Here is a 22,567-nt window from a genome sequence, read left to right on the forward strand (position 1 = left end):
GGCTAGACTGCGTGGGGGTGTCGAGGAAATAGTTCTGGCCGCCTCGGCACTTATACTCCTGGGGCACCAACACCTTTAACACGAGATATCGCCGTTGCAAGCTCCGCGTTTCCGGTGTTATGGTCGTCTTCTTCGTTTCAAGCACGTGGTCTTGCTGTCGGGTGTTTGAGTTGTAACAGTCTCGTCTAAGTATAGGACAAAGCAAAAGCGGAGATGTAATGCACGTTTGTTTTGTTCAGCGTCGCACTGTTCAGAATTCCTTCATATAGATGTAAAAGGTCAACCTCGGGCGGATTGTAACCATGGTGGCAATCATTCAGAGTTTCGCGATTTTTACATGGTATACGCTTGAACCTTGGTTGACACAACCCTTCTAAGGCAGTTGTCCAACTATCTTGGCACCATTTGCCTGATCTTGCTTTCCGAATTGCTCTGGCCTCTCCACCTTGAACAGCCAGCTCTGCTTGTCCTCGATCTTTCCTTGTTGAATACCCTTCAAGGTCGAAAGAAGCTTCTTGCATGCTGGGCCTGGTTCTTGCTGTGCCTCTGCGTATGTGAACTTGTCGTCCTTGGAAGGCAGGGTAATGGATTTGATAGGGACAAGAGCCGCCGCGGTTCCAGCAGCAAGGACCTCGTCAAAGGACTTGAGTTCGTCATAGGCGATCTGAAATTGTTAGCTCACCGTACGCATTGACAGAACGCTTGTAGTACCTCTCGAGATTCAGCTTCCCAGCCAAAAGATTCGGCAATCCTGAGAACACTGTCTCCTGTGACACTCTGGATGACGTTCTTGCTATTGGATGCGACGAGTTTGACCTTGTCGCCGTCCTTCTTTACGCCAATGAAGGCAGACGTTGAAAACTCATCAACAACGCTCCTTGTCTTACTGTCCAGATGCAGGGTGATACCGTAGCCTGCCTTGTACGCCTTCTCGCTATGTCGTAATACTGGAGCGTAGTTGCCGCCAACTTTTGCTGATCCAGTACCCTCTGGCGCGGCGCGGTCGAAGTCCTCAAGAATAACCGCATCTACTGGGTTTGAGCCATGGTAGACACCAGTTGGGATGCAGTAGACGACAAAAGTGTACTCCTGGGGTGGATTCAGGCCAAGTTGTGCCGAACTACCGAAGAGTAGGGGTCGGATGTACATTGCGGCGCCTGTTTCATGGGGCGGTACGTACGCCGCGTTCATTCCCACGGCCATACTGCAGCAGGCGAGGAAATGGTCTGTCGGAACCTCCGGAATAGAAATGAAAGACGCTGAGTGCTGCATCCTCTCGGCGTTCTTGTTGGGCCTGAAAATGTTGATCGTGTTGTTTGGTGCACGGAAAGCCTTCATGCCCTCGTAGCACTGCATTCCATAATTTAGTCCCGGTGCCATTCCGTGGATACGCAGGAATGGGTCCTCGACGAAGACTGGAGGGGTCCATTTTCCGGTCTCCTTAGAGTAGTGTGATTCAACATGGCCAGCGACTTTGCAAAGTTAGGAGATGTTCAAATGCGTTTTTTTATAGATGACTGTGTGGTGGGGCTGAGAGTACGCAGCAGAAATAAATAGACTCTGCCTCCTCGTCCATACTTGAACGCAGCCGCGCACTGAAGTCATTCGCGACAGGGTAAGCCTTACCTTCCCGAATCTTGAAGCCCACGTTGCTCCAGTCTGCGATTGAATTAGCGCAGGTCTTTGCGGCGTGTGGAACGTCCCGGCGACCGGGTTAGCAATTGACGTACCAATGGTGTCGACTGGTGGAGGAGGAAAGTCTGACATTGTTGATTTATTTGAAGTGGTTTAGGGTGTCGTGTGCTGAGGTGCGAGTCAATATGCAGGTCAGTCAATTGGCGATTCCAAAGTTTTGAACGCTTTCGGAGGCTCAGTAAGCTCAGCCCTACTGCGATATCGGATGACGTAGCCCGGTAATATCCCTCGGCAGCCGTCGCAATATATCAAAAGCCCACCCGCCCGCAAATTGTAGATTTCCCATGGCGGAGAGCCCTGACGATGTTGTTCCGATGCGAACTAGCTTCGATCGCGCAGACGTACCTGCAGATTACCCGCGCGTGGTGGGACCACTCGGGCGTGATGCTGCGAAGCCCCAATGCTTGGCGTTATCTGAGGCATCGCGTGCGTGGCCATGGATGGCAGCCTTTCACATTCTACAGTGAACCATGGAACGCTTCCTACCGCCTTAACACATCGCTTTCTCTTCTCAGAGACCTAGTATACCTATTCTACAATGATCCGCATTACTGGCCTTCGGGCTAGATTCGTCGTCTTTGCCCTAGTCGTGTTCGCCCTCTGTTCATTCATTCTAGTAGGACCCTACAAGGTGACACCAGCACACCTAGCATCGCCATCGACCGAGAAGAAACTAGGCCGTACCAGTGAAGCTGTGCTCACAGGACATGCCATCGCGCCAAAACTAGAGAATGCGACGGCGAAGTACGTGCATCACGGCCTGCGCGGGCACCACACAGATCACACGAGGCAGGCTGACAAGCAAATGCAGGGCAGAACTCGGTCGCGCCGCGTGGAAAGTCCTACACACAACGTTCGCTCGTTTCCCCGAAAGCCCTACAGACGAGGAGCAAGAGGCGCTGCGGTCATATGTACACCTGTTCCAACGCCTATACCCCTGGTATGTCTTACACTGCTCGGCGTTCAACACATAGAGGTCACGCGCTGACTGGGATTTCAGCGGAGAATGCGCAGAGCACTTCGGACAAGTACTTGCCAAGTACCCTCCCCAGGTCTCGTCACGGACAGCGGCTGCCATGTGGGGTTGCTACGTACATAACATTGTCAACAAGCGGCTGGGGAAGCCGGAGTTCAACTGCGAAGACATAGGCGACGCGTATGATTGCGGTGTAAGTAGTGTCCCTGTACGAACCACATGTGAGACATGTACTGACCGCGCACACCAACATCCAGTGTGGAGACGACGATCCGACATCGAACAAAGACACAGCTGCATAAGACCCCGGATGATAAAGCGCCAGAGTGGCAGAGAGATCAGCAGGCAAGCGCATCGCCTTGAAGGATACACTTGACAATGTATCCTTTACGACCGCAAAAGCCCCATGTTGAAACATGCAGGACGTGTTTGCATGCAGGTTGGGGTTGGATGGCGCAGCGGACTTGATGCGCAATGCCCGAGACATTGCGCTGCGCAGACGGGTCGCGTCTTGGTCACGATAGCATTATTTGCGGGTACCTGCTACGCCGCAAATGGCTGCTCGCGACCTGGGAGGGAGCCAATAAGCCAATAGTCAAGACGATAGCTGAGAGATATCGACGGAGCAGCTCCGGCCTTCCCGGCAGATCGCAGAGTTCGTCGGCGGGGTTTCACACGGCAGTGTCTCGCAGTGGCTTTGTGGTGGTGGGATGTAAACCGGACTCGAAATTGCCCTAGCAATGCCCTAGCGAATGAATGTTCAAGAGATCAGCCTTCGGACAGGAACAGCCCTGTCGCGAGGAGAGCCACCAAGATAGCCTTATCAAGCATGATAGAAGGATGGTAGAACGAAGCATCGCACTCTACCTGCGACACTGTGCCCCTCTGGACCGTGTGTGATACGAGTGCGTCATGGCACTTTGATGCTCCAGGTCGGCGAGCCATTGGGAGAGGGCCCTGGGCAGCCCACCAAGCCCACCAGTTCGGCGGGCGCGTGGCTCAAGTGCAGCGATTCGCAGGCGCTAACGGGCTGCAGCTGCGATGCGCGGTCAGTTGATGTATTTCGGGAGAGTCGCGAGGCGCGCACTGTCACAGGGGCCTGTTCCCAAAGCAGCTTAGCGCTATACCGACTTTTGTTGTATCCCAAACAACTGAAACCTTCCCTGGGCCAGCGAGGGGTGATAACGACGCGGCGCCCCCTCCCCACACCGACTCTTCCATCCTCTCCTCCATTGACCGTCTGCCAGCTGTTCACCGCTCCTTGCCCATCGAAACCGCATTCCCACCATGGTGTCGTTCTCCTGCGAGGTACTTGAGCCCCATGTCCCATGTTTACCTCTCCCCCACCATGCGCCCCTGCCGTAGCCATGCATCGTATGCTGACTGTGACGGCTTAGAACTGTGGAGACGTCCTCACAAAGAAGAAGCTTGACGGCCACCGCAACCAATGCTATGGCGCGTCCTTTACCTGCCTCGACTGCATGGTGCACTTCCCGGGAACTTCCTACAAGTCCCACACGGTACGCATATGCTTCTCCTGCCCTATATGACGATCTGCTGGCCTCGAAACAACGCCTATCGATTGCTGCACGACTTGCGCCAGCACTGCGCATTGCGCCGTGTTCGATTTTTCATTGTTCAAAGTGGCTGACGCACGCAAAACAGGCCTGCATAACCGAAGACCAGAAGTACCAGGGCAAACTCTACAAAGAGAAGAAGAAGGGTCCGCAGCAGAAGCGGGACAGCGCCTACCACGACAACTCGCAAGCACTCACGCCCCACAACGCATATGTCGAAGACGCGCGCGACGATGGCAACGCCGTCGCAGTCGTGGATGCCCCGCCTCGCGCACCCACTCCTCCACCAGCGGCGCATTCGCTAGGCTATCATGAGCAGGCCGCGATTGAAGCGCCCAATGTCTTCGATTTCCTGGACCCCTCCTCGACGCCCAATGTTCCGCGAACGACCACGCACATCGATGAAGCGCGTATGCTTGAAGACAGTCAGCCGCCCGCATACGACGAGCAGTACATGCCCGCAATCGCAGACGTTATGAAGTTCCAGGTAGCCGACGACGACGAGTCCTTCGCACAGAACGGATTCTCGTACGGGACTGAGCAAGTTCGCCCTTCCCGCGAGCGTTACGACTCGTACGCCACGCCAGCTCCCAAGTCGAAGCACAACAGGACAAAGTCGGGCGATACCGATGTGGAGACAACGTCGAAGAAGACCGATCGCAAGCGCAAGCGCAATTCACCCAGCGAACTTGACATGTCGGCGATCCGCGCCCAAGAGGAAAGGGATACTACAATGGCCGATGCCCCCGCGATGCTGCACTCTGGTCTTACTGGAGGACTGAACAAACTCCTTGCCCGTCCTGAGTTCCCACCTTCGCCCGATGACTCAGGTGACTACGTCAACTCGCCTTTGAGCCCGATGAAACGCGTCAAGCAGGGCAACTCCAAGGCTCTTATGCGCGCGCAACGAGAATACGAGGCAGAACAAGCAAAGCAGCGCAAGGCTGACATCAAGGCACGTGAGCAAGCAGAGAAGAAGGAAAAGGAGAAGGAGAAGGACAGAGGCCGCGATCGTGACCGGAAGGAGAATAAGGAACGTAAGGAGCGCAAGGCCAACACTGCTCTTGTGAAGATCAGGCCTAAGAAGAAGCGGGAGGATTCTACCACAGAGGTTCGTCGCATCCGCCGCCGCCAATACTCGTCCTCCGTGTCGCCAGCACCGCGAGAGCGCAAGCCCATGAAGGCCATTGAGTACCACCGTTCGGAAACAAACTCCCCGGAGCCAGATGGCCAAGGCCAGCTTATTGTGCGCCCCAGTGGAGACGTTGCACATGCCTCGGCAGACTTCGATGCGCGTGCGGGGCTGTTCATGTCCTTCATTACGAAAGGGCCAGACTCTGAGCGCGGCATGAGTGTCAACAAGGCTCTGAAACGATACCACCGCGAGCGCTCCGAGCAGCGCGATCGTGCGCCCTCCAAGGCGGAAGAGGAGAAAGAACTCTGGAAGGATCTGCGCCTCAGAAGGAACGACAGAGGCGAGATCGTCTTGTTCTTCGCTCCTGCCGAGGCTTCCTGACTAGACGGGGATCCGGATCTGGACATCATCATCCGCATGCGCGCGTGGTCTTGTTCTGATCCGACACCTAGTCAGGGATCCGACGACATGATCGATGTCTGACAAAAATTGGGGGGAAAAGAGCCTCGTCGAGGTTCGGAGTAGCCTGGCGATCGGCTTTGTACGATACCAGTCTGCTTCACATATTTCTTCCTTTTAGATGATACCCGACGTCAAGTCAACGGTTGTTTCGGGTGGGCTCGGTATACATGTACTCGTACATGTTTTGTTCTGGATTTGGTTCCTCCTGTTGTACTTCTCTACATTCGTATGTCTTACTGTCTGCATATACGTACTCTTACGGCCATTGTCTGTTCGCGTTGCTTGCTTTGGTATCTTTTGGCCAAACCACCTGCCCTAATATTCCTTGGGCTGGACCCACTCCGTCCTCTCGGCGTTGGGTCCTTCAGTATGAATTATGTAAACATTACTATACTTCTGCGTCCCATGTTCATTTCTTGGTGACAAGCTCTCGCAGTGACTGGCTCTGGTCGGATTGCGTTAGACACTTGGAGGGTTGAGTTATTTGCGCAATCGACGGTCTTGAGGATAGTCTACGTCAGCGACGTGCTCGAGCAGAAGGGGAAGTGATTGCGCAGAGCCGCAAATACGAGAGAAGAGTGAGGCTCGCTAGCTACACATCTGTATGAGTGGAGTGCATGCATACAAGTACAAACCACTGCAGCATCTAGCGCAGGGACAGCGTAAGGCGCAGTTCCTCTAACGGCTCGGTGATGGTCGCATGCCGCGAGAGACCCGCATACAAGGCAACACGCCAGGCTGCTTCTCGCTTGGCAATACATAGTGCGCCGATTCAAGATGTCGTTTACTTAGAAGGGCTAGATAATCGCTTGACCCTGGCATGTCTGTTCACGACAGTCTGGGGAGGGGGCGTTACAGAACGCTACCTCTGAACCGAGGTGTTCCCATCCCGCGCGGCAATCTTGCCGTCGCGCGAGAGTTGCAACTGACGTCTCCCCAAAAGGGTCAAGGTGTTGCTTCAGCTCGGCAAACGTAGGTTTTACCCTCAGCCTGCCCAGGCACCTGCACACCATCTACAGGCAATCGTCCTTCTGAACCCCACAGCCCTGTTCGACAGATATAGCACTTACCACCTCGTGGAAATGTCGAAGAGAAAGAATGTGTAACAACGCCCTGGTACACAGAGACGCATACGCACGGCAGGAGTTTATCAAACTAGTCCCATCGTCCACAGCCACGATGGGGCGGAGTTTTTCCAGAAGCCTGCCTCTTTAGACATGGTCCACCAAATTCGCGCAAATGGGTAAAGCCGACATGCTGGCACTACGTCGCAGGGTGCTCACGTTGCAAGCTCTGATTCGAGCTCCATTCCATAGTATACAGCGGGGAGACGTAGCCGGCAAAGCACGGTGACAGGGCTATCACAGATCGAGTTGACCGGCCACCATGCTGCAGGCCCGCGCATGGTCAGATGGCACTGCCGACCAGCCCTAAGACATCATACCATCAACGCAAAGTTTCCAGCACCAACCGCCTGCGGCCGCTCACAGACAAGTTCTAGTCATTGACTAATAAGCAGCAACAACGTGATAAGCCCGTTGACGACTACTCGTCAATTGCCCTGGTGGCCTTTGATGCAAGGCAGTTAAGTCCGCGCAGTCAGCCGCAGCACCCCAACGTTGCCCCAGCTTGCGCGTAGAATATAACTTTGGCCACCTTTCAGCCTGGAGATGTTCATTGATGTTACGCAGACACCACCCTACGACGCGAAATTCTGACATTCAGTCTTGTCCGCGCTTCCATCTCTCTTCGCTAACCGCATGAGACCCTCAGCGAAGGGGTGATCCTTACGGTCTTCCTCTATCCTCGCTTGCACCTTCGCATCAGCCTAACGCGCGATACCGCCGACCCAAAGCATGTCTCATATCCCGTACCTGGGTTCACCGAACGAAAGCTGGCAGGATCTTGTTGCCTGGGACGACGAATTGTACGACCCTTTCTTCCAAGGAGAGACCAACTACACGGGCACTCAAGAGCGCAACTATGTTGCAGGTCACCAACTATCGGAAAGCTATACCTCTGAGCCTGCGTATCTGGTTTCAGCGCCGCCCTCAATCGCCGACGAACCGCCTTCGCTCGAGTATACTGTTTCGGCCCCACCATCAATTCTAGATGGGCAGTCCTCGTTTGAACAAGTGCATGGCACCTCTCTGTCCTTTGACACGATATCCACTTCTCCGCTCGTCGTACAAGCGGATAGCCAGTACTTCGGATCGTTTGGTGCCTGCGACAACAGTCTCCTGTCACCGCTAGGAACCATCAGCGATTCACCCATTCTAGACACACGATATGAGCGTATCCCAGAATCCTTCACTTCGTCGGCAGGGTCTTTTGAGAGTACGGCTGAAACAGTGTTCAATCCTCATGTTGCGGACTCATCCCATTCCTTCAGTGGTCTGGATATGAGACACTCCCGGCTGTTTTCGAACGTTGGTACATGGGCAGAGCAGCCACGGATCATCGAACCTATTGCAGAAGACGACGGAGGCAAATCAGAAGTCGAACCTATCGCAATCCCCCAATCTTTCCCACAGAGCTATAATTCGATGCTGCCATCCTATCGGCGATCAGATGGCGAGTATGATCTACACAGTCGTAGCAGAGCCATCGCCATCCCGGATACTACACGTGGGCAAAGCTTCAACAATCGGGCTACAGCGTCTGCATCGGCACGAAGAGCTCCTCCCATGCTCTCGGTATCGCCAGGCACTTCACGCTACCCTCGCAGTGTTGCGCTGTCCAGAAGCGCTTCGCTCTCGCGGCGCAAAGCCTCTACTCCATCTCCTACGTCCGACGCCTACGGGTGGGTATCCTACCAACCCAATCCATTGACCAATCGTCTGGCCCCCACTAGCACAGAGGGTATGTCAGGAAGAGCGCTAAAAGGACGAAAGAGAGCTCTCACTGCTGAGCAGCGCCAGCACGCAGCGTTGATGCGCATTATTGGCGCTTGCTCCAATTGTCAACGGCGGAAAGAAAAGTGCGACCCTGGTACTCCGTGCAGAGCCTGTCTTGATCACTACAAAGGTGATCTTGTCAATCACCCGTGTCGGGATCATACGCTTATTGATCTGTCTGCGGCATTCCTCTCTGACCGTCTCGGGTGGCATCCAACCGCACGACCGTTGGAGTCGTTTGTTCCGGCAGGCCAATCCAAAATCTCAAAAGAGGTCACCTACACCATTCCGTTGAACTTCGGCTTTGGTCCATCATTCCCGGTTTCAGTACACCCTGTGCAGCTCAACGACGACGCTCCTCTGGTTCACGAACATATCATCTACTCATGGCCGCCGCAGCCTTATACCGGGTCACCACACGAGCATGCCGTCCTACCAGCTGTACTAACAACTGATGCGCAATTCCAACTAACGCAAACCCTCGACTCCCACTTGTCGCTACTCGTAGCTCACCACTTCCGCGCTTTCCCACTATACTGTTCGCCGCTCCGAATCCTACGCGACATCTACGTCTTCTCCCGATCCCTCTCAACAAAATCGCCTCACTACCGCATACTTCACCAGTCGCTCAAGCTTCTCGTACTTGTCCACATTGGCGGCGATATAACACTGCCATCACGCTGCGAGAGCCCCATGTTGGAGCAAGTCATTCGCAGTACGATGAACATACCCGAAGACCTGACTCCCACACCGTGCTTCATCCGCTCGCAGTTCGGTGCGATCATGCCTGCTCTCGCTCTGAGCTTGATGAAGGATGTACTCACATCACTGGAGCAACTTCTCTTGAACAAGAACTGCGATGAATGGCCTATCGCTCTAGCTGTCCTCATTACTGTCTTGATGACAGTAGAATCCATCCACTACCACGCCGCGAAGTTACCGTACCATACCCGCTACGACACCTCTCGCTCATCTACTACTGAAGAAAATACCGAGGTCGATGACCATGGTGTCAAGGAGCTACTTGAGTTCTACATCGCCTGCTTCTCTGGCTGCCACGCTAGACTCAGGCCGGACTGGGAGGGCGAGTCAATGCAGTCTCACCAGACGGGCACACCCGAAGATGTGTTTATCCAAAGCCTGCGCGAGGCTATCAAGAGAGAGGATGCATCTAGCTACCTGATCAAGAAAGCTAAAGAAAAGAGACAAGGTGCCGACATGGGGTACTTCTTCGATCGGCTTGTTGCGCGCCTCTTCACTCTGAAGCATTAGTGACCAGAGTTGCATTTCCTATTTCCTTCTTTATTCCCTAGTATTCGGTTAATCTCTTCCCCGGGCGCATATGGCCAGGTGGCTCTCGAATTATGCTGGGCGTTGAAAAGGCCGCGATACCCTTCTTTGTAGACGACTGTACGCTGTCTTCGTTTATGCATTGGCGTTTATTCTTTCTTCATTTACGACTAATGCGCTCACGACTGTATCTTAATGATGGAACGACCTCTTGACGGCCTCTATTGGCGTTCGAGTAATTTGCTATAGTTCTTAGGGTATTCTGGAGCAAGAGCCCATATTTAGACAATTCGAGACACAGAATAAAACTCTCTTATGCTTCGTGCATCATGCGTATTATTATTCAAGAGCGATGATCCCGTTCTACTAATCACGCTTCTGCGCCAGACATCATATCCGATACCGAGACAACAGCCCACTTGACACCCATCCACAACATGCCACACGTCAACCCCAACACTACAAGCATAACCACAATCATGCGCCCCCTCATCTCAAGCGCGTCGCCAATCTCCAACTTGGCCATTTTCCTAATCTTCCTATTCAGGTGCCATGACTTTTTCTTTTTCCTCTGCTTGGGCTTCTCCTCGCCTGGCTCGTCTGGCCGCGGGCCTATAGCGTCATGAGGCTCTACGTGTCCGATGGTTCCTCTTCGACCCCATGTTGAATCGTCGGGGTCTTGGTAGGGTTCTGGATCGAGCCAGCTAGACGGGGCGAGGTAGGTGAGGAGAGAGAAGCCGGGAGAGTGGGCTTCGGTGCGGCGGGCGCGATTGCGGTAGTTGACGAGGAAGAGGGAGAGGAGGAAGGATATGAATAATACAGGCGTCAAGATAATCTTTGAGATTTGTTAGGAATGAAAGAGTAGGTTCGTCGTTGGAATTGGCTTACTCTTGTCAAAAGCGATTCTTGGTCGTCGTTCAGCTCGTTTGCTGGGGAAGATGGCAGCGAGGGTATTGGTGTGGTTGCGAGTTCCTCGAATGGGTCTGATTTCTTCTTCTTGTGTCTCCGTCGTGTAGATGGGGGTGAGGGAGGTGGGCTCGGTGGAAGATGCTGGTTATGACGGAAGTCGTGTGCTGCAGACATGTTGTTCAGCAGAACGCGTGCTGCAGCCAATTGATTGTGGAGGGAGGAATGTTCATCCAGTGTTCTCAATCAAGGTACCATACTGAGCATCTGTGTAACAGGGCCTGTAGATCTTTTTGGTTAGAGCGTTGGGTTTGGAAAGATGGGCAGCTGGCAGTAAGACGGTGATCTTGCTGGGTATGATGCGGCAGGCTACGGATGACGTGTGGTGCCCTACCGTTCATAGGGCTTGCTAGCCTGCGCCCGACCGCGTTCCACGCAAGCGTTCGAAAACGATGTCATAATGGGTCCAGACTTTTCTGTCGACAGCGTACCCATCTCCTCCCGAAGATAGGTTTACTATGTCGTGAGCAAGGGTCGCGGGGACTCCCGTGGGGTAATATACGCGTATTGCGACGCATGCATTATCGAGGTCGCGACTACAGCCAAGTCGCATCATGCGATATCACCCGCAAACTCCACGTTTCGTGATCGACTCAAGCATTAGCATAGCCCCGGGCTAACCGCTCTTCGTACACCTGGAGATTATTCGCATCGTTCTTCGCATACTTCGCCAAATGGGGAACGGGGTCGAGGATCTCCGACTCGACCGAACCCCCGAGAGCCCGCAAACGCGAGATAACATTGTTGCCTGGAAATCCTGGCCTACTATAAGTTTCCGTGGTCAGCAGTAGTCCTTGTACGGCCGTTAAGCGGGCATTATTCAGCTTCTTTCGCTGACCTAATACGCGGACCTAACGGACGAAAGACCGTCCGAACCTCCTCGATTTGCTTTGAAACCCCATCACTGCCAGCAGCTTACGTCTGACTTCTTGCTACCACTGAAGCCTCTTTGTTTCTCATCAACTGGGTCCGTCTGTTCTTGCCAGAACAAGTTGCGGACGCGATAATATATCCATCAACTTCCGCGATCCGGAGTGCGCCGTGCAGAGCCGAGTCCGGACGAATTCGTCGCAAGAGCTAGGTTCGTGCGATCGGGGTGGTTGGAACACAACGAATCGAGATGCCCAAGGAGGAGACGTTACCGACACGCAAAAAGATGCGTAAGGGTACGCATAGCTGCTTCGAATGTATGTGAATCCAGTTGTTGCCTTAGTTGAATAATCACTCTACACCACACTGCTACGTGTCACTATTAATCTTTTCTTTTGCGTGCATCACCACGCCAACATTCTGCTCTACTCTATCTTTCATCGTCTTCATACTGTGGGCCTTTCTGATGGAGTTTAGGTCGTCGCCGCAAGATCCGATGCATCTTCCAGCCCGACAATCCGGATGTCTGCTCAGAATGCTTCGCGCGCGGCAGCAGGTGCATCGACCAAGAACATGCCAACCCGGAAGTCATTGTCGATCATAGGAAGAACCTCCGTGAGCGAGTATCACGACTAGAGGCCTTGGTCGACACGTTGCTAGAAGACAAGACTGTCAAGTCAGAAAGCCGGAGTCAGAGCCAGAGCTTAGCCGACACCTCATCACCAAAAGCACCTACTACTTACCACAAGGACACCTTCCCACCGACTCCTCTTTCCTCAGGAGCCTCGTCCAACATTTTCCAATTGCCGAACAACCAGCGTGCTGCTTCAGACCGAGGTCATCATATACCTATCCTCTCTGTGTTCGAAGATGCAGTATGTATTTCAACACTCTAAGCTGTATCTGATACTTACCATCTACAGCTCAACGATGCCGAAGCGCAAGCGAAGGCCCGCAATTGTCCTTTGGAGCAATCAACACCAAAGCCCGGAGGAGCGGCTGACGATCGATATACAATAGAAAACAGACACGACGATGACATAGCTGCTGGAGCCACCATCGCGCACTCCGCAAAACGAGAGAAATGCAAGCAAGCATTGATTGCGATGCTACCGCCTTACGATCAACTCACCAAACTTCTCAACTCGAACAGTGACTGGTGGCAGACATGGCGGAGAAAATGCAGTGGCACCTCCGGTCCTGAGCAAACACTGCCTCAATTCGCTGCGCAAGCCCTGACGACTGGAAACATTGGCGCGATTGCTACTGTTGTCTTGTCAGTCGGAATCTGCTCATCGGAGGATGACGACGATGTTGAGCGCTACATCGAGGCTGTGGACCGATGGTTCCTGTCCGATGATGAGTATGCAGCAAGCTTGGAGGGCCTGGAGTGTCTGATCCTGAAGTCCAAGTGGTACGCGGATGTAGGTCAACCACGACGAGCTTGGATCGCATATCGAAAGGGCTTGATGTATGCCCAGCTCATGGTAAGTTCATGCTGTCACAGACCGCCGGAATATGACTAACTCATGAAAGGGACTGCACCGTAAGCGCACAGCCTCAGCACCACACGAAAGCATCTGGTGGGCTTTGTACCACGGCGACCGGTTCCTATCTCTCTTGTTGGGTCTTCCATACGGTGTCACTGACGCGCATTGTGACCTGACGATGCCTGATGTTGGCGACGGCACATACGTCCATCCCTTGGTCGGTATCACGAAGCTCTCACAGCTTGCAGGGAGGGTCATCGATCGAAACCAGGGAGTCGCAGAACAGTCTTTCGCCTGGGCACTGCAGCTCGACCAAGAACTGGAAGACCTGTGGAAGAAGTTCGATCCGGCATGGCTAAACTACACAGAGTTACTTGCCGACGCGGAGACCAATGCGGCAGAACTGCGAGAGCGAATCATGGGTCAGATTATCTTCCATCAGATCCGTGTGTACCTGCATTTGCCATTCATGCTCAAAGCAGCCTCGAACTCACGCTTCTCGTACTCGAAAACCGCATGCCTGAACGGCTCACGAGAAGTACTACGACTGTACCAGTCTCTGCGGATGGGACACATCCAGCCGCTCTACGAGTGCAAGGCTATCGACTTCATCGGTTTCACAGCTGCAGTCCTCATCCAAATCGGCCTACTCAACTTTGGCATGGTCTCGCAATCCTCAGGCAGCGGACCTACTCCGAAAGAGATTGAAGAAGACGTGCGCCTCATCGAAGTCAGCATCGACATATTCCGCCGCGCATCGAGCGAAAAAGGAGGCAAGGTCGCCGCTCAGTCCGCCGAGGTGCTCGAAAAGATGATGGGCAAGTTCAAGGGCACAAGCAACGAGCTGGACGAAACCTGCACCGGAGATGCCAACTTCGTTATCCCGTACTTTGGTACCATCTCCATCAAGAGAGGGGGCCAACTCGTCAAGAAAGGCCCAGCCCCTCCGGGTCGTTCACCCAGCATGGGGAGCTCAAGGTCCCCAGGGACCTCAGCACAACTATACACACCCACGTCGGAGAAGCCGTCGCGGACTTCTTCGGACGTCTTTTCGCAGCCCACACAATCGCTCAATGTCACGCCCAAGACGTCCGTCTCCGCAGGTACCGCTACCTCGGCCTTCAACTTCACCGACCCCTCGCCCTTTGTGTCGTACGACGGCTTCTACAACTGGAACAACCTCAACGCAGATGACGCATCGGCGACCGGCGCTGCTGCAGGAGGCACGTTCAACTCGCAGATCAACGACGACAGTATGAACAACTTCCCACTGCCGACGAACAACTTCTCGTGGCAACATATGCCCATGGATATCGATCAAGATTGGTCTTGGTTCTTGAACGATGCGCAGACGACTCAGGGTATGGGTAACGGTGTGCCACCAGCGCCCACTGTACCACTTGATTTCAACGCACAGGGCTTCCCTGGCTTTGGCTGAGGGACGAAGTGTTGCATAGGCGTTTATGGTGGGTTCACATTCACTACGAGATACCTAGCCGTGTACGAGAAAAGTATGGGGCCATGTACGATATCAAGTATTTGTGTAGATGGGTTCAGAGTTTCTTTTTGATATCCGAGCTGCTAGATGCTACTCCACTCTCGCTGGCAATGTGCGAGGCAATTGATCTTTCTATTCAAGAACATGACCCGAGACCCTGAATGTGTGCCTACAAAGTCCAGATAACAACCCTTCCATCCACACCCGTGGAACTGATCTTGGTGATACCGCTTCCGCTCTCTTCAAAGCTTCGGATAGTGTTGATGGTGTTCTGGTGCACAGTCTTGAGCTTGGTGTCATCCGTGCCCGACTTGCCCTTGAGATCCATCTGCCTGAACATGTTCAACGCGCTCTCCTCACGCTGATCCGATAGACCAGGTCGGCTCTTAGCCTCCAGACTTCCAGTAAGCTGCCAGCCAGACTCGTCACCCTTCAGACGGTAGGCTTCGCAGTTGTATCCGGCAGCAATGATCTCATCCTCAGAGCTCCACAAGAGCGACATGAAAGGCAAGACTTGAGTGCTGACACTGAGGATGGCGCGGGGAGCTTGTTCGGGACCGCTGGGGTATACGACGGTGAGGGTGCTGTCGTGGGATGCGAATGCGAGGGCGTTGCCCGAGGGTGAAAAGGCAACGCTGTGGACCCAACCGGCGGTGTTGTTCAGGTACTCGCCGCAGATAGTGTTGAACGGGAGACGCTCTCCCCATGCCGAGGGCTCCGGACGCGCGTCGACGTTCTTGATGAAGGAAGAGAGCACGCGAGCGTGTCCGTCGGTAGATCCTGCGGCGAGCAGGACCGAGTTGGGGTGCCAGGAGACACAGGTGATGGTGGAGCGAATGGGCTTCTTGATGTGCTTGGAGACCCACCAGTTGTCCTCCTCTTCAAAGTAGCAGACAGGGATCAAACGAGCACCAGAGCCCACAGCGAACTTGGTCTCGGAGGGTGCCCAGCGGACACAGGTAGCAGCGCGGTTGATGCGGAGGAGCACCAGTGTGGGCTTCCATCCCTGCGGCGAAGGCTCCCAAACGTAGGCATTGCGATCTATCCGTGCATTAGCTGCCTGCTCCAGCCCACCAGATAGCCCCGAGCTTACCCTGCGAGCAAGTCACAATCTTGCCAGAGTTGGGTGCAATGTCTACACCGGTAACTGTCTTGTCGTGACCCGTGAGCTCGTCCTTGAGCTTGTATCCGCTGCCCGTCTTCTGGAAGAGGTCGACGTTGTTCTCTCGGGTTACAGCGAGCGTCTGTCGGTCGGCGGAGAAGGAATGGTCCGCAATGGGATGGTGGAAGAGGTGGTGAGCTTCAGGACCAGACATGATGGATATGAGGGTAGGCGGGCAATAGGAGACTCTCTACTACTGCCAATTGGTGTTTTGGGTTGCAAGCTGTGGAGCTTTGGGAGACTTGGTGACGTGGGGCTGCTGGCTGGCTGGCTGCGATGCTGCGGGTGTTAGCGTCGTCTTGGCTTTCCCGAAAATCACGGCGACTGCAGCTTCGACATCAACGCGAATTGGGGGGTTTTGCTACGCGACGGGCAGTTCTTGACACAGTATGATATGTGCCACTTTGGGATATATGTACAGATGCTAATCATACCGCAGCAGCCGCCATCATGATCCTCAGGCGCCCGCTTCTCAATGCGACATCCGCAGTATCAATACCGAAGACATGCGTACGAAACCTCCAGCACTCGATCCCCATGCGCCCGGTTCCTAAGCCCATACCATTCATTCCCGATCACACCGCCTTCCTCAGCGCAATTGGCCGCGGCCTCTCCGCACACGCAACCAAGATACCCTCCTGGGAAGCCCTCTTCACACTCACATCGCCGCAACTGAAGGAACTTGGCGTTGAGCCAGCACGCTCGAGACGCTATCTATTACAATGGCGGGAGAAGTATAGAAACGGCGAGTATGGTATTGGAGGAGATTGCAAGCACGTTCAAGACGGCGTGGCGGAATTGAAGGTCGTCGAAGCACCAGTACCGCCAAATCCCGAACTCGGCAACACCATAAGTCCCCGATCCGCAGCTGCCACGGCAACACATGATCCGGGTACGAGGAAGCTCGTTGTTAATGTACCGGTCGGTGCCGAGGCACCAGTCGAGCCCGTCGAGACATTACCCAAGGTGCAAGGCGTTATCGTAAAGGGTGCGAAGACGATCAAGGGCAGCTTTGTGGAACCAGTCAAGGGAAGCGGAGGTCTACGAGCACGTATACGGCTGCAAGAGGGTATCTGGGAAGTAAGGAGAGGGCACAAGGTCGATGGTGGCGAGAGGAGAAAGGCAGAGGTGCGGGCGAAGCGCAGGGCGGCCGAGAACAAGGAGAAGGCGAGGTAGATCTAAGTGTTAGGACATGAAGTAGCAGATACCGATTCTTGTACAATGAATGTTATTATACGTAAGTCTATGTGTACAACGTCAGAAGACCAACCATTGGCAGGATGGATGACCCGGGGTAGGGGCTTCAGCCGTAGTGGAACTATCTGACAATTCGCCCCAATCTCAAGAGGTAGAGAAGCTGGCCTTGGAGCAGCCCAGAGTGTCAAAGCCGACACATACAGATTCCACTGTGCTCGATAGCACGAACGACTGCTACCCTAGATTGCTCAGGTTTTAGGGCTTCCCCTCTGCTCCAATCCTCTCAGATCCGAAGGTGATCAAGTGCCTGCTTCTCTCTCAAGGATCGTTGTATGGGTTGCTATAGGCGATGTGATTATGACACAGGGAAGAGAAGCATGGGAAAGCTTTCTTGGCACTCTTTTGACGCCTCGAAGAGTTCGTTTACAAAGAATGTGAAAGCGCATACTGTTGCGCATGCTGAACCGGTAAACCCTAAGACTTTTGAAGTTCTCTAGCCTCCATTAGCAGCTCACCTTGATACAACTAACTTAAGCCGTAACTGGGAAAAGGCCAGGTGCTGGACAATTCAAAGATAAGTCGGGAGAGAGATGTAAGGTAGCATCGGGATGGCGCAATACGACAGGGTCCATGAACAAAAGTCTGTTCCCAAGTTAGCAAACCAGACCTCAAAGTGTACGTTAAGACTGAATAAGTCGGTAACACCTCAGACAGTAAGCTTTCGCACACTGAGACCACGCATTCGGGTTCTCTGCTGCGAAGTATCTATAGAGGCGCATTCGTGGGAGATTAAGCCATGAAGCACGTCGTGTCATCCTGGATGATAAGAAGGAAGGAAGGGTCTTCAAGGGCACGCGTACCAGATTTCTATTGAGAGTGACATTATACTGCCTTGTCATTCTCTCCTGCGTCCAAGTGAGGTGACATGCATGCGCATTCCCCAGTACCCGGTATGCGAGATGCAGGCTTGTACTAGTCGCAGGTGTGGACGCAGCTGCATGATGGTCGAATGACCAAGCGAGTGCCGCACATAATCAATGTAGTGGTAATCAGGGGTTTTCGAAGACGCGAGAAAATTTCGTAGGTTGAAGTTGAGTGTTTGTGCTGTGGTTGCCTGCCTTGATCTATGTATGACAGCAAGTACCTAGGTAGGTATGACGCTAGTCCTCATCACTAGCGCCACTTCGTTCCTGCGTCTTGCTCTTACCTCACCTGCAACACTCGAATAGAGGAGGCAGGGCCTACGCTGACTTTGTATCAAGAGAGTTTCGCTATATCTGTCTTCTCTCATTTCGCAGGAGAATGGCTAGTAGACAATTTTCAACAATACCACCTCATGCTCCGGGAACCACGAGGCACCTAGCGAGGATGTTTCTTCCAACTATTATTAAACCAATACATGTCGTATCACCCATAGCTGCTTTAGGAACCCATATATTATGTCCAAATTATATTTCTCATCTAACATGTCATCCCATTGCTCGCCTATAGATCACGTACCGGGACATCCACAAGTCCATGCCAAAGCCAGCTCTCAGCAACACAAAACACACAACGCACAACATTCCATGGCCGGCCAGCGGCCACAAAAACGCCTCGAGCAGATAGCCTCTCTTCGGAGATTGCAACATAGCACTATGCAGATACGCCCCTCCCGCACCCGTTATGTACGAGAGCCGAGAAGCCCTTAGTTCCCGGCGTCCCCTTTCCCATGCCCATCAGCTACGCCACGATAACGCCTCCCGCCCATTATCGTCACCGTTACCGTTACCACTAACACAAACTTTCCCCCGCCACTAGGTTCGACATGTGAAAGGAGGGGTCACTCCAGTAAAACACGATTCAACCAGTCTCGCACATGCAACAATAGAAGACCGAAACCATGTTTGTTGTGCGATTATAGATTCTAAGCTCAGCTACTCACCTACCCGGTTTTCGCTTCCTCCCAATTGTCTAAGAGTAATTGCGTGTGTTATATACAAAGATAGATAAGGGAAGACAATTGATTGTATGGCGCAAAAAACGAGCCTTTCCATGGGTTGAACGAGACAAAAAGTGACAAACTCCGTGTATGCAAAGAACGCAATGGAAAGATCGAAAACGCCGGTTGTGTATGCAAAGAGGCTAGGAAATTAACAGGTAAATGGTGTATGTTCAGCTGCAATTCGCGCTGCATGAGTCTTCGTATATCATCGATCTTTTTCTTCTGGTGTCCCTTTGTTTCTTATTCTCTCTTTCTCTTCCATGGGTGATTATTGTAATGGGTCGATTGTTTCTGTCTCAACTGTACAATACGGTATTAATACTTTCTGCTGACTGCCGCTGCTATCAACCACCACCAAGACTATGTACGTTATTAGTCTACGAGCTCTTGCCCGCTTCAAACACCTTGTTCATGAACTCGTCCACATCGAGTTCAATCTTCTTCTCGCGAAGTGTCTTTGCAACCTGCGCTGCGTCGCCCTCCATGCAGCTGCCCTCCAGTATACTGAGTATAGCGACGGCAGCGCGTGGGACGTTCTTGTCGCCCTCGATGGTGTAAATGTCCATGATGCGCGCGGCGTGCTCAACGCCTAGACGACCGCAGAACAGTGAGCCGAGGGTGTGGAAGAGGTAGTCTCTGGGTTCAACTCGTAGCGTCTCTAGCCGTTGAGCCAGACTAGACGCTTTCTTCGACAGAACGTGCAGTGTTGTGGAGTAGGCGGCGTGTATGGCGTTTTGGTCGTGGATGAGGAAGGACAGTGGCAACGGGCGGTTGAGCAGATTGGACAGGGTGACGAAGGCTTGCGGCGCGGCAAGGTTTAATAAGAGCAATGCGGCGATGTGATGTATGTCGAAACTTGAGTGTGGGATGTCCGGGCGGTACATCGAATAGGCCAGGCACACATCGACAAGGTCCCGATGCAGCGGCTGCTCGTCCTCCGCCGCTTGTGAAGTTCGTGCGGCAAACATCTTGAGTTCAGGGAACACTGCTTGGGTGCTTTCGACAATGTAGACATAGCGGCCTCCGAGCGCTTCGTGGCCATGTGTCTTCACTTCTTTGCGTGCTTTCTCCAAGGCAATGTTGTAGGTAGCTTCTGTGACCTCGAGGTCGTTTCCAATCGCTTTCTGCCAGACTTGGCCTCGCAACCGTGGAGGGATTCCGTTCCACCACATCTTCCTGTGCGAGGCACGTAATTCGGAGTTGGTCATCTCGGTGGCCCAGTTTGGCAGCAGTAAGCTCGACCAGTATTCAGCCTTGATGCGGCTGGCCTTTTCACGAGCCAGCGCCTCCTCTTGCGCGCGTTGAGCCTCGAGACGTTCTGTGACTGTTAGCCATTTATTGTCTCAGAAAGAGCCTAGGAAGGCGCAGATAACTTACCGGCTTCTTCGATACGAGCCAACATGCGCTGGTACTCCTTGAGATGCTTCTTCTCCTCCTTGGGGTTCTTGGGTGGGAGCCATGAAGGTCGGGTGCGCGAGAGGTACTTCTGCTTCTCAACTGAGGGCTGGAAAGGGTCGATCAGAGGATCGCTCTTGCGAACAGGCGGGAGTGCTGGCTTTTTGCTCTTTGGCTCTGGCTGGCTCATAGACGCTGAACGCGTGAGACCGGGCTGTTGCCGTGAGATTTCTTGCTTTCGCTCAAACTCGGATTGGAACTCCTCTAGCTTCTCTGTGATCAACTTGGCGTCGGTATCTAACGCGGTGTACGTCTCGGCCCATGTGTTTTGCTGTGCCCCGGGTTGGGGAGACACGCCCCTGCTAGAAACGTTGGGGGAGGGGGTCCTCTGGGAGACGCGCGCAGAGGGTGCGGGCGATGTCCTCGAAGACGAAGAGACGCCAGGATGCGGTGACATTAATGGCGGACTTTCTCCGGTCCATGACGCCGGCGACCGATCCTGGGTGGGGCGCGGCGAGATGGGAACGTTCCAGATGACAGCGTCTTCAGGAAGCTCATCGTCTTCATCGTCACACTCTGCCTCCCTTTCTTTTACAGTTTTTCTTTTGGAGTCCTGCCACGACTGCCTCCTGGAGCCCAAACCCGGGGACGGCAAGACATCGTTCCGCGAGCTCTTGCGAGATAATGTGCGGGGTCCCGAAGCAGACTTGTGTGTGTTTGAGGGGGATGGCGAGCGCGAGGAGCGCTGGGGCGCGGCAAGGCTCAGGCTGGAGAGCGAGGGGACAGAGGGCGAGGTGAAGCCTCTTCTGGCTTGCTTGCCGGGGGCGGAGAGCTGGGCCTGCTGGCGGACGGCGTGGTTGACCTGGCCCTTGAGGCTCGGGTACTTTTGCTTGGTGGCACCCGTCAAATCGCGGAAGGAGTGGGCCGAGTGCGAGTGCGGGAGGCTCCTGGTGGACAGCGAGGCGCGCGGGGCTTCGAAGAGGACGCGATTAGACGGGCTCGCAGGCACGGGGAAGGAGAAGGGCCCACCTGATGCTTCGTCGAGGTTGATGTCCTCAAAGTGCGAGAGGTTCTCCGTCGTGCCCATGAAGTCTAGCAGCGTGGACGAGTGGATGCTGGACGACTTGGACGACTTTGAGTTTGTGAGGTCCGGCGGGCTGCCGGGCGGAGCGCCAAACGTTTGCTGGGCATCGTGGGCGTAGGTGAGGGTGGCCATGAGCGGTCGGGGCGGTCGTCGCTGGGTGTCGATGCGGAGTGGTGTGCCAATGCGGTGAGGCCGTCGGTCGTGGTTCGCCCAGCTGTCGTCGCGGTCGCAAGGGGCTTTGATTAATGAAGGCACATAGCTATGCGCGGAAATAATGTACAGCGACTTGGCCTGCGAGATGTAGTGCACGTCGGCGTCGCAGTCTTCGCTATCGCCCGCTTCGTAGACAGGAGGCAGTCGCTGGTGATGCTGCACCGCCGGCATCTTGGTCGATTCGGCGACGCAATTTGCGGAACTCGCGCTAGCCCCTGATGTCGGGGGACAGGGATGGACTCCAGTGGTGGGCCTCGCAGTGCTCTGGACCCGTCAGCGGCGCAAGATGCCTTGGTCGAGTTTAATTGCAAGCAGCCGTCGGTTCTACGTTGGGAATGGGATCAGGCATGGGAGCAGAGGGCGAGGTTCTGGCGATATGTGAGATGCAATCGTGCTTGAAACCGCAAAACCAATACGGCGCCGACTGAGGCAGGTATGCTTCTCCAGCCCGACCCCGGTTCAATGCGTCTAGCCAGGCGTTTTGCGACGCTGTCCCTCTGCTGAGAGCCTGCATAGTCGACCCCGGCTTCTTTGGGATGGGGTTGGTGTCCCAGCCGTCGCATCTACGCTTGACATCACGATACCAGCGTCGGCGGGCCAATCGCGTGCCGTCGAGGGCTGTCGCCTGCTCGACGCGAGGCTTATCAGGAGCAAGTAGTGGTCCGCCTATACACTA

The 22,567-nt window shown here is 54.1% G+C and overlaps 9 protein-coding genes across 9 annotated transcripts; 5 read left to right on the forward strand and 4 right to left on the reverse strand.

Moving 5' to 3' along the window:
- Positions 1-373: 373 nt before the first annotated feature.
- Positions 374-1,767, reverse strand: J4E86_010334 (uncharacterized protein; the record flags this gene model as incomplete). The annotated part of the gene is made up of 4 exons (XM_051450833.1): positions 374-664; positions 712-1,472; positions 1,627-1,659; positions 1,731-1,767. 4 exons carry the CDS (start codon positions 1,765-1,767, stop codon positions 374-376), a joined length of 1,122 nt encoding a protein of 373 aa, XP_051298026.1.
- A 466-nt stretch (positions 1,768-2,233) lies between these two features.
- On the forward strand, positions 2,234-2,973 carry J4E86_010335 (uncharacterized protein; the record flags this gene model as incomplete). Its single annotated transcript, XM_051450834.1, has 4 exons — positions 2,234-2,439; positions 2,507-2,635; positions 2,696-2,864; positions 2,929-2,973. 4 exons carry the CDS (start codon positions 2,234-2,236, stop codon positions 2,971-2,973), a joined length of 549 nt encoding a protein of 182 aa, XP_051298027.1.
- Positions 2,974-3,958: 985 nt separating this feature from the next.
- Positions 3,959-5,764, forward strand: J4E86_010336 (uncharacterized protein; the record flags this gene model as incomplete). The annotated part of the gene is made up of 3 exons (XM_051450835.1): positions 3,959-3,979; positions 4,069-4,191; positions 4,337-5,764. 3 exons carry the CDS (start codon positions 3,959-3,961, stop codon positions 5,762-5,764), a joined length of 1,572 nt encoding a protein of 523 aa, XP_051298028.1.
- A 1,937-nt stretch (positions 5,765-7,701) lies between these two features.
- Positions 7,702-10,014, forward strand: J4E86_010337 (uncharacterized protein; the record flags this gene model as incomplete). Its single annotated transcript, XM_051450836.1, has 1 exon — positions 7,702-10,014. One exon carries the CDS (start codon positions 7,702-7,704, stop codon positions 10,012-10,014), a length of 2,313 nt encoding a protein of 770 aa, XP_051298029.1.
- Positions 10,015-10,402: 388 nt separating this feature from the next.
- Positions 10,403-11,115, reverse strand: J4E86_010338 (uncharacterized protein; the record flags this gene model as incomplete). Its single annotated transcript, XM_051450837.1, has 2 exons — positions 10,403-10,867; positions 10,921-11,115. 2 exons carry the CDS (start codon positions 11,113-11,115, stop codon positions 10,403-10,405), a joined length of 660 nt encoding a protein of 219 aa, XP_051298030.1.
- Positions 11,116-12,118: 1,003 nt separating this feature from the next.
- Positions 12,119-14,796, forward strand: J4E86_010339 (uncharacterized protein; the record flags this gene model as incomplete). The annotated part of the gene is made up of 4 exons (XM_051450838.1): positions 12,119-12,164; positions 12,346-12,743; positions 12,792-13,355; positions 13,405-14,796. 4 exons carry the CDS (start codon positions 12,119-12,121, stop codon positions 14,794-14,796), a joined length of 2,400 nt encoding a protein of 799 aa, XP_051298031.1.
- A 229-nt stretch (positions 14,797-15,025) lies between these two features.
- Positions 15,026-16,172, reverse strand: J4E86_010340 (uncharacterized protein; the record flags this gene model as incomplete). Its single annotated transcript, XM_051450839.1, has 2 exons — positions 15,026-15,897; positions 15,950-16,172. 2 exons carry the CDS (start codon positions 16,170-16,172, stop codon positions 15,026-15,028), a joined length of 1,095 nt encoding a protein of 364 aa, XP_051298032.1.
- Positions 16,173-16,468: 296 nt separating this feature from the next.
- On the forward strand, positions 16,469-17,194 carry J4E86_010341 (uncharacterized protein; the record flags this gene model as incomplete). Its single annotated transcript, XM_051450840.1, has 1 exon — positions 16,469-17,194. The coding sequence occupies one exon, from the start codon at positions 16,469-16,471 to the stop codon at positions 17,192-17,194; it is 726 nt and encodes a 241-aa protein (XP_051298033.1).
- A 2,382-nt stretch (positions 17,195-19,576) lies between these two features.
- Positions 19,577-22,062, reverse strand: J4E86_010342 (uncharacterized protein; the record flags this gene model as incomplete). The annotated part of the gene is made up of 2 exons (XM_051450841.1): positions 19,577-20,517; positions 20,577-22,062. The coding sequence occupies 2 exons, from the start codon at positions 22,060-22,062 to the stop codon at positions 19,577-19,579; spliced, it is 2,427 nt and encodes an 808-aa protein (XP_051298034.1).
- Positions 22,063-22,567: the final 505 nt, after the last annotated feature.

Source organism: Alternaria arbusti (genome assembly GCF_024043155.1).
Source record: "Alternaria arbusti strain BMP 1465 chromosome Unknown scaffold_21, whole genome shotgun sequence".
Lineage (NCBI taxonomy): Eukaryota > Fungi > Ascomycota > Dothideomycetes > Pleosporales > Pleosporaceae > Alternaria > Alternaria arbusti.